The sequence below is a fragment of the Naegleria gruberi genome (assembly GCF_000004985.1).
Source record: "Naegleria gruberi genomic scaffold NAEGRscaffold_34, whole genome shotgun sequence".
NCBI classification, from domain to species: Eukaryota; Heterolobosea; class Eutetramitea; order Acrasida; family Naegleriidae; genus Naegleria; species Naegleria gruberi.
In genome coordinates this window covers 74,285-89,232 of record NW_003163293.1, presented here as the reverse complement: position 1 = coordinate 89,232, position 14,948 = coordinate 74,285, and the positions used below count along the sequence as shown (strand labels likewise).

The following is a 14,948-nucleotide window of genomic DNA, read 5'->3' as shown; positions in this document are numbered from 1 at the left end:
CCATATCTTTTTAGGAGAACTCCTCCTTCGTTTGGCACAACCCATATCGATAATCAAAGCAGGCACTGAACAATAGAGCCCACAGCACAGCTGTTCTTCGGCCTCTTCTACACAACAACAGCAAAACAAAAATTCACAACAACTAAACAGACCCTTACTCAATCCAACAACCCTCCTCGTACATTTTCACTCTCTCTGTATAATTGTATAATGGTTACCCAAGTAACACCTCTTCATCAGCAGATATCAAAAACAAGATCACACAGATCTAATTCTGCATCTTATTATTTTGATAATAAGATTTATCCATCATCTGGGAGTTTAGACTTTTCAAGTGATTTTAACTCTAGATCGAATACCTATATTACCTCAACAACAGCAAGCGAACCAAATGAACACCCACCAACAAACTATTTCCAATCCAATACAGAAAATTCTTCATCCCATGCCTCACTAAGCCTTCAATCAGATGGAATTTCAACGATAAGTTCAACATTTGATGATTTATTTGGGTACTCTGAGGGAAAGAAAGGCAAGATGAAAAGGTTTTTCAAAGAATGTTGTCCAGCCCCACACACTCTCCAAAATATTCTTCTCGTTGTCTTTCTCCTTCAAACAGCTATTTGCATTGGTAAGTTAACAGTTTTTAATAATATATATGTTAATAATTATTCATCATAGGTTCCTTAATATTATTGTTCTACTCAAGCGGAGAACAATCCGTTAATAATATAACAACAATCAGAGAGAAGAATATCGTGACTAAAATCAAGGATTTTATCAATGTAGCACCAACAATCCTGGAAACGATGAGAAATGGCATATTGATCCAGGACCACAAACTAAATTTCAAATTGACCAATAGTTATGATGACACTTGCAGGAGGATAAGATCTGTCTTTGGACCTTCCAAGAGTAGCTTCCCTAGTTCATCAATCTTTTACTACGGCAACAGTATTAAGAATTATTGTGCCATTGAAAAGAGTGTAACGCGAGATACCATTCAAATCAGAGATGATAATGCTACTGTTGGTATTTATTCGAGAGATGATTTTTATGAACCAATCATGTTAAAGCAGGCCAGCAAAAACTACGATCCAACCATTAGACCATGGTTTAAGGCAGGTCTTTCTAAGACATATCCAGATTACATGTGGTCACCTGTGTTTTTCAACGCATTCATTGGAGCTACATCACTGGGAGCTTCCACAACGTTGGATTTTATTAATACTCAGGATTATGTCTATCCTAATGGAACTGTCGAGACAAGAAATGTTACTCAAATTGTTGGTGCTCACTTTGATTTGTACAATATTGATAGTTCGCTTGTTAATGTTATTGAGGCCAATAAGGATATGCAAACAATATCTATTAAGGTTTTGATTGTTGAGAGACACGGCTTGATTATATCTTCTTCATTCAATGCGCAAACAAAAGACCCGTCCAATGTGAGAAATCACATCTCGAACACAACTGAAGTATTCTCAGAGGTTTGTACAGTGCTGGAAGATCGAAAGATACTGTACCATCTTCCAAAGTCCATGTGGGGAACTGCTACTACTATCCCAACGAGCACAATTAAGGAAAGCTTAGACCCAAATGCAGATTTTTCAATGTTCATGGTGGGTAACAGCAAGATTACTATCCACCAAATTACCGATAATGGGCTTGATTGGATTGTGGTGATTGTTACAGAGGACTATGGGTTCGTCAAGACCATTTTCACAAGTTCACCCGCTCTATTATCAGTATCTATTATACTTATTATTCTGGGTACCTTATTAATGATAGTTGTTACTCAATTCATTACAAGATCAATATGGAAAGTTTCCAGAGATATGTACAAGATTTCTAAACTTGAAGTTGATACAGTGAAGCCATCCAAGGTCCTTAAGACCATGTATGAACTCGATCTATTACAGACCTCAATCAAGACAGTGAAGAATGGTTTGCACAGTTTTATGAAATATATTCCAAAAGATATTGTCAGGGATATTGTAAGAACAGGTAATGCTTCCAAGTTGGGAATGGCCAATGCGAATTCAACTGTTATGTTTACTGATATTGCAGATTTTACTTCGTTTTCAGAATCTTCAAGCTTGTCTGTTTTGCTTAAAATTCTGACAGAGTATTTCAATATTATTACTGAGACAGTTGAGGCACATGATGGTATTATTGATAAATTCATTGGGGATGGTACCATGAGTCTGTTTTCAAATCCATTAAGAGTTGTACAAGACCATGCCTATAAGGGAACAAGGGCTGCAGTTCTTTGTTTGTACAAGATTGACCAATTGAAATCGAAATGTATTAAGGAAAATCTTCCAATTGTCAAGATTAGAGTTGGTGTCAATACTGGTAATTGTATGATGGGAAATATTGGATCAAAGGATAGATTCAGTTTCACAGCTATTGGTGACACTGTTAACACTGCTGGTAGATTAGAAATGTTAAACAAGAGATATGATACACCAATTCTTATCGGCAACAATACTTATGAGATTGTGAAGAATAAGTTTATTTGCATGTATGTCGATTCAGTCAGACTAAAAGGTAAATCCAAACCAACTGAAGTTTACACTGTCGACGGTGAAATTGAAGATATTACATCCTCACAGAAGGTGGTGAGTGATAGGTTATTGAGAATAAGAGATGCTCTCTTTGATAAAAAGTATGACACTGCCGTTGAAGAAATTGAGGAAATTTACAGACTCAATGCACAATGGAAAGAAACTTACAAACCAGAAGAACTCGCTATTGATTATTCCTCCATTAAATATATTGCCGAGTTGAAGAGAAGAGCTCAATACTTGAAGAGTATGGCTGAAAAGAATTGTAGTGAGGATTATGCTTTAGCACTAACTGAAAAATAAATCTCTAATTCCAAAATATCACATATGTTATTATTCCTAATTTGAAGGATACTTCTTCTTGTAATCTTTCCATATTTTAACAAGACTATTTGCATCAATAGATCTCTTGGGACTATTGAACACTTCAATAGCTCTTATTTCAAAGTTTGCCTCCGCTACCTTATAAATAATTGTCTTATTTTCTAGAGCAAATTCAGTGCAATTTTGAGCAATGAACTTGGTGACATCTTTGGAATCTATTGAACTTGAACTTATCTGTTCTTTTAAAGATTCACAAAAATCATCGTAAAGTTTGCAAATACATTTCCAATCCTGTTTGATAGTAAAATAGATATCCGAAAATGGAACCGTCTTTGGGTTGCTTTTTCTTTCAATTTCAAAAACTTGTTCATCCCAAGAATATTCCAACCACACCAGAGCCATTTCAATCAATAGAAGTTCATTACTCTGGCTAAGAATGTTGCCATGAAATTTGTTGAATTTTCCGTCCTCAGTAACATCGTCAATATTAATGGAGGTATGCCATACAGTTAATTGGCTGATATTAAAATAAAATTGAGATTGGCATTTCACTGAATATTCACCTACCAGATTTTAACTTTAGATTAATATTAAATCCATCATAGCAAAAACCCAACGAATTAGAAAGATAGTAAAGGTATTTCAATAATGTGACAATATCCTTCTCATGTTGAGATGAGCATTTGTAAGGAAGTTTGTAAAGCAAATCTGAACTCATTTCCAAGGCCTTTTTCTTTAACATTCCAATATTTTCTTTTTGAATGTATTTGCAATCAAATAGTAAATTTGAGAATGGTTCCAAATCTAAAATAGTATTGTTTGTAAGGTCTCGAACAGCAATTAATGATAAATAATTTTCTGATATTGGTTTGACAAATATGAAATTCTTATTTGTATGGTTATCAAGTCTGGCATTCAGTTCTTCAAAATTAGCTCCAGGAGATAACAAGCTGCAAAACTGCTCCTTTTCATTACCTGAACTATGTCTTACATTGGATAGTTTTGTAAAGTATTGAAGATCTTCATTTGGGTGAGACCATCTCCATTTTCCACAGTAATTATAAAGAATGTAGGTATCACCTCTATAATTTTTTGATATTGATGTTATCTCATCCACTTCTAATAAAGATAGTTGACTCGATTGAGTCTTGTTTTTGGTGCTAGTATTCAACCACCTGAATTCATCATAAACTTTTGGTAAAGGAACAGCCACTGGTTTGTAAGTAATTTCTAACGAATCAGTCACTGTAGCAGACATCACGATACCATTAGTTTCTCTCAATGGTTTTCTAGGGATTGTTTCATCAATTCTTTCCATCTCTTCCAGTTGAGTTATTTTGAAGAGAATAGAGTATCCTCGTATGTCAGATTCTAGATTTGATAATTGTTTCAATATATGATGTCTGTAATCTTCAGAGTTCAACTTTACACCCATTAGCAACACTCTAATTAAACTTTCACATGTAAGATATTTTACAAGATCCAATTCTTCACCATTTTGATCGAAAATAGCAAGTGGAATAATGTCAGTGCTAAAATTCAAAGAAAGATATTGTAATCCATGATCTTCAATTATATTACAAAGTGTCGATACACCCACCTTCTCAGAATACTCTGATGCAACTTTGAGGCCACCCTGAATATGTAAGTCTACTTTCTTATTGAACTCATCTCTTTCCGATAAATACATTGGCTCAAACATTTCTTCCCAATATTTCCAATCTGTTGAATTTTGAGAAAGTACTTGTTTCTTCAAATCATTGGTAACTGTGTAATCATTAATTGTTAAATTTTCCAAAATTTGATTACTCAATCTAAAATATCTAATACCGTGAATGAGGTTCTTCTTTCCCTTTTCATAATCTTTCTCAATGGTTATTAATCTTCTTGCTTTCGAGTAGCACCACACATCAGCCTCTCTCACAATCATTCTCCTAAACAATCTCCTGTGAAAATGAAAATTCCTAAACCAAAAACATCTAAACCATCCCATCAATTCATCCTCATAAATCACAAACTCATTCCTATCCATAAACACATATTGACATGTAATTCCCTTATGTTGTCTAATTGTCTCCATAAATATACTCGTTGACATAATATGCGTCTCAATATCATACCAATTTCCCTTAGATCCTTTCAACTTGAAATGCAACGTAATATCCTGCTCAAAGAAAACATCCTTTTCATCCCTATCCTCCTCATGAATCAAATCTTTCAATCCAGAATGATGAAATCCATCCCTCACCAACAAGATATCCAAATCACCAACCACAACTCCCTCCCTAATCATTAAATAGCCTTCACTATCATCATCATCATCTCTAATATTATGAACCAATTTGCAAGCCTTATTTTCATAAACCGACGATCCATACAAATAAATACTTCGGAATGGATGATGCAATTCATGATCATCATTAAAGTGAGAATGAAGGCTTTGAATTTTCTTGATTAATTCTTGGATGGAAATTAATTCACTTCCTCCACCTGCATCAAAATTTGATTGTTCCATTTTTTTTTAAAGTGCAAATTTAAAATTGTATATAAAATAGACTATTAAACATATTTAAATATATTTAATAGTATTTAAAAACAATTACAAAAAAATATTTCAAATTTTTAAAGTTTTTTTGTTGCCTTCTTTCCTTAATAATCAAACTTTAAGAAGTCAACCAAATTCCACTTTTGTTCATGACATGTCAGTGATCGGAAAAAATCATTCTTCATCATTTTCCACTTGTCAAACAAAAATCAAATTAAAAAAAAAACAATCTCCTCCTTTGTATTATATATTCTTCCAATCAAACACAACAACAACAACAAATAACAATGGCCAGTGTATTAAAAGGATTGATGGGAGTTTCTGATAAAAAAAAGACTTTTAAAAAGAATATCGATTGTGACAAACAATTGAATGAAAGGATGAAGAATGCTATGCAGAAATCAACTTCATCTTTGGGTATTGCCGGTTTGGAAAATACTGTAAAATTACCACGTATGTGTTTCTAATAATTTAAAAATGTTTCGAATATATTTTTTTAATAGCTGGTGAAAAGAAGAATGAATGGTTGGCTGTTCACGTTGTAGATTTTGTAAATGGAATTAATATTCTTTATGGTTCTCTTGAAGAATACTGTACACCAAGTACTTGTCCTAAAATGACAAGTGGTGAAAATTTCGAATACTTGTGGATGAATCCAGGTATGTTTCTAATATAATTTTTTAGAGGAGACTGATCAAAATAATGTATTAGATGATCCAAAATATGATAAACCAACAGCAGTTTGTGCAAAGGATTATGTTACCTTGTTAATGGAATGGGTTGAAAGTTTGTTAAATGATGAAAATGTATTTCCAACTGATGCGAGTCAAGATTTTCCAAAGGTTTGTTTTTATTTTCATTTCCTCTATTAATATTCATAATTATATTCAACTAATCTTTTGATTTTTTGGCGAATTTTGATCAATTTTTGAATAATTTTTCCAAATTTAGGATTTTGGAAAAATAATTAAAAATATTTTCAAGAGATTATTCCGTGTCTATGCTCACATTTATGCTCATCACTTGGAACAAATTAAAATTCTTGGAGAAGAAGGTAAGAAGAATTCACAATAATTTTTTCAATTTACAAATTTTCAATTAATTTCCATAATTATACAGCCCACTTAAACACTGCTTTCAAGCATGTAAGTAATTCTCAATATTATGCATTACTGAATCATTCATTCAATATTAGTTCATGTACTTTACATTCGAGTTTGATTTAATTTCTGGATCTGAACTGGAACCAATGGCAGAAGTTATTGGATCCTTAATGGGTGAAAAATTCAAGGCAAAACTCAAAAAGTAAACAATTAATCACATAACATCTCTCAATTCACAAATTCTTCTTTCAATTTTCTTCACACATTACCCTGCAAACTAGTGCTTTCTTTTGCACATTTCAGACAACATGCAAGCTCTGTATGCTGCTACAGATGACTGATCAACGGTTGGAATGTTTCTTCAATTTGTTATCCATAGGGTTTCAACACATCTCCGAAGTCGAAAGATCAGAAAACTGTTAAAAACAACAAAAAAAATGCAACAAGATTTAATTTATGATTTGTTGATTGTTGGTTCGGGCATTGCCGGAGCTTCTCTCTTTCATCAGGCTACACGTGATGGTGCAAGTTTCGGGAGAGTTTTATTGTTGGAACAATTTGAATTGATGCATTCGAAGGGATCATCACATGGTGAATCAAGAATTATTAGGTTTGTGTTAATAGTTCAATATTCCGAATATTTATTAAATTATAGAGTTGCCTATGATGATTATCATTATTCATTGATGGCTACAAAGGCTTTGGAAATGTGGCCTTCTGTTAAAGATTTTGAAAATTTCTTTGTGAAAACTGGTGGATTGGATATTGGTCAATTGGATGATGAAAATGTCAATAAGGTTGCTAAAGTTTCTAAAGAAAGAGGAATTGAACATGAAGTTTTAATTGGTGCACAATTGAGACAAAAATTCCCACAATTTACTGGACTTCCTGATGATACCCTTGCCGTGTATTCACCAGAAGCTGGTATTTTGAATCCAAACAAGATTAGAACTGTCTTGTTGAGTGATTACGATCATGAAAAACATTCAATTGTTGAAAAGGAAAGAGTTGAAAGTATTATTGAAGGAGAGGATGATATTATCACTGTTGTAACTTCAAGTGGAAAGAGATTCCAAACTAGAAAATTGTCCATTTGTGTTGGTGCCTATTCAAAGAAATTCCTTAAACAACACTTTGATTTGGACATTAAATTTGAAGTATTGAGAATGTGTTATGTTTATTGGAAGCTCACTGAAAAGGCAGTCCAAGAAAATGTTCTCACTGCTGCAAATTCAGTAAGTATCTCTATATAATTTCAATTTGAATCTTAATATTATTGTAAAATAGCCAATTTGGATTGCTTGGGGATTAGATCCATTCTCTGATAGACCATTAGATCTTGCTTACTATGGTTTCCCAGAATGGGAAAAGAAGGGTTATATCAAATCTGCCACTCACAAGGTATTTGGAGATTTGGAAAGAGGTTTTGATCCAGACGAAAGAGCTCAACAAATTGATTCAAATCAAGAACGTCCAGTTGAAAAGGAAAAGCTCCAAGCCATGCAAACCTATCTCAAGAAGGTTATTCCAGAAGGACTTGTTAAATTGGACGAAAGTTATGAAGAATTAATCAATGAAAAGGATCGTGTCGTTACCTGCATGTATGAAATGACACCAACTGAAGATTTTGTCATTGATTACATTCCAACAAAGAGTGGTAAGAAGAATATTTCAACCTTCTTGGGTGGTTCGGGTCATGGCTTCAAATTTGGCATTGTCGTTGGTGAAATGTTGAATGAATTGATGAAAAAGGAAGTCTCTATTGATTCCTCATTCGAAGTTTGTTCTGTTCCTCGTGAAAAATTCTCAATCAATCACATTCTTTAATTTCTTCTTAGAATTTAAATAAAAATAATAAAATTGTTATAAATTTTGGCGCAAATTTTTATAAAAATTATTTTAAAAAAATGTCTCACTCTCGTTATATCGAATTGCTTCGATTTGCAAGTGATAACGAAGAAGATGGTTTCGAGGTGCGATGTGATAGTTTTAAAAATTCAAAGACTGGGAAACGATCACACACGGAAATTGCCTTTCCGACGGAAAGTAATTGCAGAAGAAAAAGAAAACCATTTACTCCGAATGTGATACCTTATCAAGATACTGTGCAAACAAATTTTGATCTGGATAATACAATTAGTAAATATAGAACACTTGAGGATGGTCCATTTCCAGAGGAGGTACTAACTTCTATTCATCGTTTTCATTTAAAGAAGACTTTTGTTGCTTTTGACCATCTTGGAGGAACGTATAGACCTCATAGGAAGGATTTTTATGGTAAAAGATTGACAGACTTTCAGTTGACAAAAGAACAGGTGGAAAATCAAAAACCAAAGAAGGAGGAAAAATCAGTAAGAAAACGACGTGAAAAAAGCCCATTTGCTAAAGTATGCAAAAAATTGAAGCTTACAGTGGATTCATCAAATCTTGCAAAGCAAGCTATCATCACCAAGTACTTTCCAAAAATCAAGTTACCTGATGATTTTGTTTACATCATGTCAAATGAACGAAAAACCACCAAGCAATCAGACAAAAAGCATCAAGATCATTGTCATTGCACGAATGGATGCATTCCAAAATATTGTATTAATTATTTATCACAAATTGAATGTCCAACAGATTGTAATTGTGGAGACAATTGTCAAAATAGAGTTTTCACAAAAATGGCCTACCCAGAATTAATTTGTTTCCAATCTGATACAAAGGGGATTGGTGTGAAATGCAATCAAGATGTCATCAAAAAGGGCACTTTCATAACTGAATATGTAGGAGAAGTAATTTCAGTGGATAAGTTCGAAACTAGAACTAAAAGAAGTTACAAAAAGTCATTGCATCATTATTGCATGAATATGAATGAAAATGAAATTATTGATGCCACTTGGATGGGGAATATTGCTAGATTTATTAATCATTCTTGTGCACCAAATGCACGTACTCAAACATGGGATGTTAATGGACAGAATCGTGTAGGAATATTTGCCATTAAAGACATTGTGAAAGGAGAAGAGATTACATATAATTACAACTTTTTAATTTATAATGATGAAACAAAACAACAAGAATGTAAATGTGGAGCTCCAAATTGTCAAGGAGTGATTGGTACAAGAATAGTAGATGAAGATGAAGATAGTGACTCATCCAGTGGATTAGTTGCCATGCTCTCTGGATCTGAAGATGAAGAGTACGACAGTGATGATATTTATTTGCAATACATTAGCGATTAAACATACTCTTAATATTAATTGTGTTCATCAAGGTAGGCTGTGTGATCCATGAGATGAAGCAGCTTTCTCAAAGTTTTGAATCAAGTTATGAGAGACATTCCATAATTGAAGCATGCGTTGTTCATCTGATTGAGTTATTGGTTGTGGTGAGTGACTGCACTCAGCATAAAATTCACCTCCCCTAAGCTTACTTGAGTGTTCTAATAAGCAGTACAAGGCAGATTGAATACCTTGCCAAGGACTCTTCAAAAGAAGTAATTCCAAAGGTTTCGTAAAAATTCTTGCAAATGGTGAGGAAGTCTTGACCATTGAAGAGGTTTGGGTTGCTCCTGGAAATACACTGAATACTTGTGCATGCCTTGGTATGAAGTGACCATGTATGTTTCTTTGATTCAACTCTCTCTGTAGTTTAATTGAAAAGAGGTAGAGAGCGTATTTACTTCTCATATAGAGCTGTTGAGGATCAAATTTCAATTTACCATCCTCCAATAAATCCAATAATGAAAATTCATAAAGCGAACTATGGCTTGTGTAAATTTCATCAGAAAATAGAGAGGGAGAGGACACAATATTCAAAATTCTGCAATTGTCTTTCATTAGGCCATTCTTCAACAAGAGCTGTGTAAGATAATAGTGTCCCAAATAATTTCCAGCAAAATGTGCCTCTATTCCATTTGCAGAAACGCTTTAATGTGTTGCATAAGCAAATGAGCCAATAATGAAACTTACCTATGAGTTGGATAGATACTTCCTGCATTATTGATAAGGAAATCAATGACTGGATAGGTCTCTTGGGTTTCAGTGACCAATTCTATACCAACTTGATTAACTACCTTCTTCACTTTTGGATTACTGGAAAGCATGATTTGTACACTAGTTACAAACTCCCTTACACTCTCCAGGCTCGATAAATCACAATGATACACCTGAACAGAATCGAGAGGTGGGTCTATATTTGTTTCTTTCTTAATGTAGTGTACAATTTTTGACCTGGCCATTAATCCTCTTTGAGGATTTCGAACTGCCAATATCACTTTTACTCCTTTACAAGCCAATTGTTGTGCAAGACTGAATCCTAATCCACTATTACCACCCGTCAAAATGGCTACTTTACCAGACATTTCAGAGGTGGTTATCAAGTACTCTGGACAATACTTTCCTCCAAATACAAACTTTTTCAACATTAAAAACAATCCATATGCCCCAAGTGAAATACTCAATATTGGATAAGTTTCGTAAACTCTCCACATAAAATCCACAAATTGAGAGGTGTACCTTTTGAAATCTTGCACATATGAGTCAAAGGCAGTTGTTGAAAAATCCAAAGCAAGTTTAGGCATTTTTTTAGTATCTTGACTCTTTGAATAATGACCAAATATTGATAATATCCTATTTTGGATTAATCATCCAATAAAGCCATCATTTCTGCTTGTAGTTTCTCCAGCTGAATAGGTTTGTAAATAACAGAGTCAAAACCTTGAGATATAAGAGATTCTCTATCTTCCCAAACATTTGCTGTGATTGCTAATATTGGGATTCTATGTTCTAGGTGTTCTTGCTTTTCCATGTTTCTGATAAGCTCACAAGATTCTTTTCCACTTAGAATAGGCATTATGCAATCTAATAAAATAATATCATAATTCTTCTTCTTATACTTGTTGAAGCATTCCATACCATCGTGGGCAACTTCAATGTCTTCAAAACCTAATATTCTAAGGAGTTTTTCCAATATTTTAAGATTTAGGTGATTGTCATCAACTATAAGAACTTTTTTTTCACTCTTGAATTCTTCAATTACTGGTACTGACTTGGTTTTCATTATTTTTGGTATTTTCTCAATTTCCACAACACTTTGTCTATGAGTGGAGGAAGCAGTTCTATCAAAAATATGTTCATAGACAAATTCCAACAAATCTATAAATTTCACTGGCTTGGAAAGGTAGATACGATCCGAAAATAATCTATGACTACCTCTACAAATGGTTGGAATCAAAACTACTCGTTCATGTTTGAAATTGGACTCTGTATGTTTGATATCTTTTTCAGGGCAGAAAATAACTGTGGTATTTTGCATTAAATCCTTGTCTAATTCTGAATCACAAAATTCTATACTTGTTTTATACTCTGCACTAATGTGAACAGCTCTCTTAAACATCTTCCAATAGGAGAGCATAATGTGTCTGAAAAATCTATCCTCATCAATAATTATAATATTCAATCTTTCATTTTCTTCATTCAAAATCTCAAAAATCTTGTCACATGTTAAATAATTGTTATTCTTCTGAACCAGTTCTTCCTTCAATACTTCTGGCTTAACCCTTCTCAGTGGTAAAATGATAGTCATGTTAGTACCTTTCGAACTACTGGAAACAATAATATCACCCTCCATCTTATCAATAAGCATTTTTGATATAGATAATCCGAGGCCATTGCTACGACTAGTATTGAGTAACATACTAGCACCATTAATATCTTTGAATTCTGCCATTTTTTCTGTTTGAGCAATATAGCTGTCAACAGATTTTTGACCTTGTTCAACAACATGAAATGGTTTGAAAAGATCCTTAACTTGTGCTTCAGGGATTCCTTTACCTGTATCTATACACTCAATTTTGATAAATTCATACTCTTCAATACTTTTTGTTGGAAAGTGTTTGCGAATTTCTCTTTCACTCAGAGTATCACAATTCAATTTAATATGTCCCTTATCTGTGTACTTAATGGCATTAGATATAAGATTCATTACCACTTGGCTTACTCTAACAGAATCTGCTCTCAAAAAAATTGGAACCTTAATTACATTAAAGTAACTGTGAAGTGAAAGTTGTTTGGTTTTAGCCAATTGAGAGAAAACACTAGTAATTGATTCAACTAGACATAACATGTTAGTATCTTCAACTTTTAACTCAACTTTTCCCATTTCAAGTGAGCTAACTTGTAATGAAGACGAGAATATATGCTCCAATAATGTTGTGTTTTCTTCCAGGTCTTCAACTAATTCAGCTATAGAACCATTTGTTACATAGCAGTGAGGACATTGATTACTACATTCTTCAGATTGGATATTATGTTTGAGGATTGAAATAGATCCACTAATGGCGTGCAAAGGATTTCTAGCTTCATGACTCAAATTGGCAATATATTTTGTCTTTTCAGAGCTAATAATTTTTTCCTTCGTAGTTTCAATTTGTTGAGCTGTATATTGCTTATTCTTATCTGTAATGAATATTGAGAAAAGCATTGATCCAATAAACACGCTATATAATACTACCAACATTTCTATAAATCTAAAAGGAAAGTAATCCCTTTCGATTTGTGTTAATGAATCATAATTCACCCAAAATGAAATACCAAGAGCAGCAGCATTAAATGTAACAAATATTGATGCAGAAACAATTGCTAGAGGTCTACTAAAATAAAAAGTTACTGTAGAAATTAGAAGCTTATAAACTGAAAATATATGCAGAGGTAATGTAGGTCCATAGCTTATTTGACACAAAATTTGCAGCATTCCCACCACTGCACTCCTTGTCATATTCACATATATAAAATGGTTCAAATTTGTTACCATATTCTTAATGAAAAAATTGTCGGCGATCCAATTGTTGTGCACAACTCTGATTGTTGTTATTGGTGTCGGAAACCATTTTGTTTGGTGCTTTTTTTTGTTGGTGTTAATTTGGCTAGAGTCGAAGCAGTAGTTGTGGGCTCAATGTAGTTCTTTGAGGTGGAGATTCTTCTAAATAATTACAAAATTAGCAACTCGGTTATATGAAAGATTTGCAAAGAGGCGTCAAGAGGTGAGTTTTGTTTAATTAATTTACAAAAAGATGATTTAAATTACAAAGAGGTTTCAATCAATTGATTATTGGGATTACTGTACTACTGAGTAGTTCACTGCTAAGGTGCCAATAGTTAAATGTCTTATTAGCTCAACTGTCTTCATTGAATTTCACTGTTGCTTTTCCACCAAATTGAGTTGGAACATTTTCTATTTCTAACAGATCATCCACTTCATTAACATCATAGGCTACTTTGATTTTGTCATATGTTTTCTTATCTACAAATGGTGAAATCATCTTGAGCATAATCTTGTAGGTCCAATTAGGACTATATACAACAACAGAACTCAATCTCTCTGCATAATAATTGGAAATTCTCAAAAATTCTTTGATAATGGCTACATCACAATTCTTCATAGCAATTGTTCTTCCATCATACACTATCACATATTGTTCCACATATTTCTCCAAGACATCTTCTGCACTTTGAGTTGACAATAGTGGTAGTACATATTTCTGATTGTACTCTCTAATCATTTTCATACCCACTTCTCCCATAAAGAGTGTAAAATTTATGGTAGTATCAAAATCTCTGTCATATGTCACATGATTTTGTGGACTGATGTAAATAATTGGGTTGTTCAGCTTTGAATAACCACACCATACGCCCTTCTCTTTGGAAATTTCCACTTGCACTTGTTCTTTAGTTATCAGATGTGGTTTTTTTTCTAATCTAAACGAAATTGTTTCAGTAAGTAACTCTTTGGTATTATTCAAGTCAAACTTTCTGGCATTGCAAAATCTCAACAAACTGAATACATCTACAATCAAACCATGATCATCAACTACTTCCTGCTCTGTGTTGGAAATGCTGGCCAAATCAATTCTCATTAGAGGTCGTTGTGAAAGTTGTTGGGTTCTAAATGAATCGGAACACGACTTTTCAACATCCTTGATGAAAGCATCAGAAAGAACGTATTCTTCTACCTTGTCAAAACACAATTTTTCCTGCTCACTCTTCAAATCTCTCTTGATTTTAGCATGGTGGAGTGGTGTTTTGGAGGAATAGACAAAGAAGTGTGGCCAATCCCGATGTACCTCTTCCATTGTCAACTCTTTCCTAGCATTGGTAGCATCAACTCCTTCCAATGTTTTCAATAATGGAGTATCGTCTGGATTTGTTTTGATTGTATCCGACATGATGTGTTTCTTCTGATGAATTGGTGCTCTTTATCCTTCCAGCAGAAGCGTGGTGATGTGATTTGTTTTTTTTGATAAGAATCTCTATGAAATATAATACCGCCTGTAATTGATGCAAGTTGATTTGTTGGGGTTTGGCAAAAGAAGGAAAATGCTTTCCAAGTAGTATTGCATCGTTTAAAGAAGCTTCAAAATTAATT

At 33.4% G+C, this 14,948-nt stretch overlaps 8 protein-coding genes across 8 annotated transcripts; 4 read left to right on the top strand and 4 right to left on the bottom strand.

Annotated features, from left to right (window-relative positions):
- Positions 1-809: 809 nt before the first annotated feature.
- Positions 810-2,873, top strand: NAEGRDRAFT_50277 (uncharacterized protein; the record flags this gene model as incomplete). Its single annotated transcript, XM_002675372.1, has 1 exon — positions 810-2,873. One exon carries the CDS (start codon positions 810-812, stop codon positions 2,871-2,873), a length of 2,064 nt encoding a protein of 687 aa, XP_002675418.1.
- Positions 2,874-3,453: 580 nt separating this feature from the next.
- NAEGRDRAFT_50276 (uncharacterized protein) lies at positions 3,454-5,409 on the bottom strand (the record flags this gene model as incomplete). The annotated part of the gene is made up of 1 exon (XM_002675284.1): positions 3,454-5,409. The coding sequence occupies one exon, from the start codon at positions 5,407-5,409 to the stop codon at positions 3,454-3,456; it is 1,956 nt and encodes a 651-aa protein (XP_002675330.1).
- Positions 5,410-5,669: 260 nt separating this feature from the next.
- On the top strand, positions 5,670-6,765 carry NAEGRDRAFT_80300 (cell cycle associated protein MOB1). The gene is made up of 6 exons (XM_002675371.1): positions 5,670-5,892; positions 5,943-6,098; positions 6,151-6,281; positions 6,391-6,493; positions 6,559-6,584; positions 6,635-6,765. Exons 1-6 carry the CDS (start codon positions 5,727-5,729, stop codon positions 6,746-6,748), a joined length of 696 nt encoding a protein of 231 aa, XP_002675417.1. The 5' UTR covers positions 5,670-5,726; the 3' UTR covers positions 6,749-6,765.
- A 214-nt stretch (positions 6,766-6,979) lies between these two features.
- On the top strand, positions 6,980-8,369 carry NAEGRDRAFT_69365 (uncharacterized protein; the record flags this gene model as incomplete). The annotated part of the gene is made up of 3 exons (XM_002675370.1): positions 6,980-7,152; positions 7,198-7,777; positions 7,830-8,369. 3 exons carry the CDS (start codon positions 6,980-6,982, stop codon positions 8,367-8,369), a joined length of 1,293 nt encoding a protein of 430 aa, XP_002675416.1.
- An 80-nt stretch (positions 8,370-8,449) lies between these two features.
- NAEGRDRAFT_69364 (uncharacterized protein) lies at positions 8,450-9,766 on the top strand (the record flags this gene model as incomplete). The annotated part of the gene is made up of 1 exon (XM_002675369.1): positions 8,450-9,766. The coding sequence occupies one exon, from the start codon at positions 8,450-8,452 to the stop codon at positions 9,764-9,766; it is 1,317 nt and encodes a 438-aa protein (XP_002675415.1).
- Positions 9,767-10,491: 725 nt separating this feature from the next.
- On the bottom strand, positions 10,492-10,887 carry NAEGRDRAFT_69363 (uncharacterized protein; the record flags this gene model as incomplete). Its single annotated transcript, XM_002675283.1, has 1 exon — positions 10,492-10,887. One exon carries the CDS (start codon positions 10,885-10,887, stop codon positions 10,492-10,494), a length of 396 nt encoding a protein of 131 aa, XP_002675329.1.
- A 278-nt stretch (positions 10,888-11,165) lies between these two features.
- NAEGRDRAFT_50273 (uncharacterized protein) lies at positions 11,166-13,007 on the bottom strand (the record flags this gene model as incomplete). The annotated part of the gene is made up of 1 exon (XM_002675282.1): positions 11,166-13,007. One exon carries the CDS (start codon positions 13,005-13,007, stop codon positions 11,166-11,168), a length of 1,842 nt encoding a protein of 613 aa, XP_002675328.1.
- Positions 13,008-13,560: 553 nt separating this feature from the next.
- On the bottom strand, positions 13,561-14,810 carry NAEGRDRAFT_80299 (uncharacterized protein). The gene has a single exon (XM_002675281.1). It carries the CDS (start codon positions 14,746-14,748, stop codon positions 13,699-13,701), a length of 1,050 nt encoding a protein of 349 aa, XP_002675327.1. The 5' UTR covers positions 14,749-14,810; the 3' UTR covers positions 13,561-13,698.
- Positions 14,811-14,948: the final 138 nt, after the last annotated feature.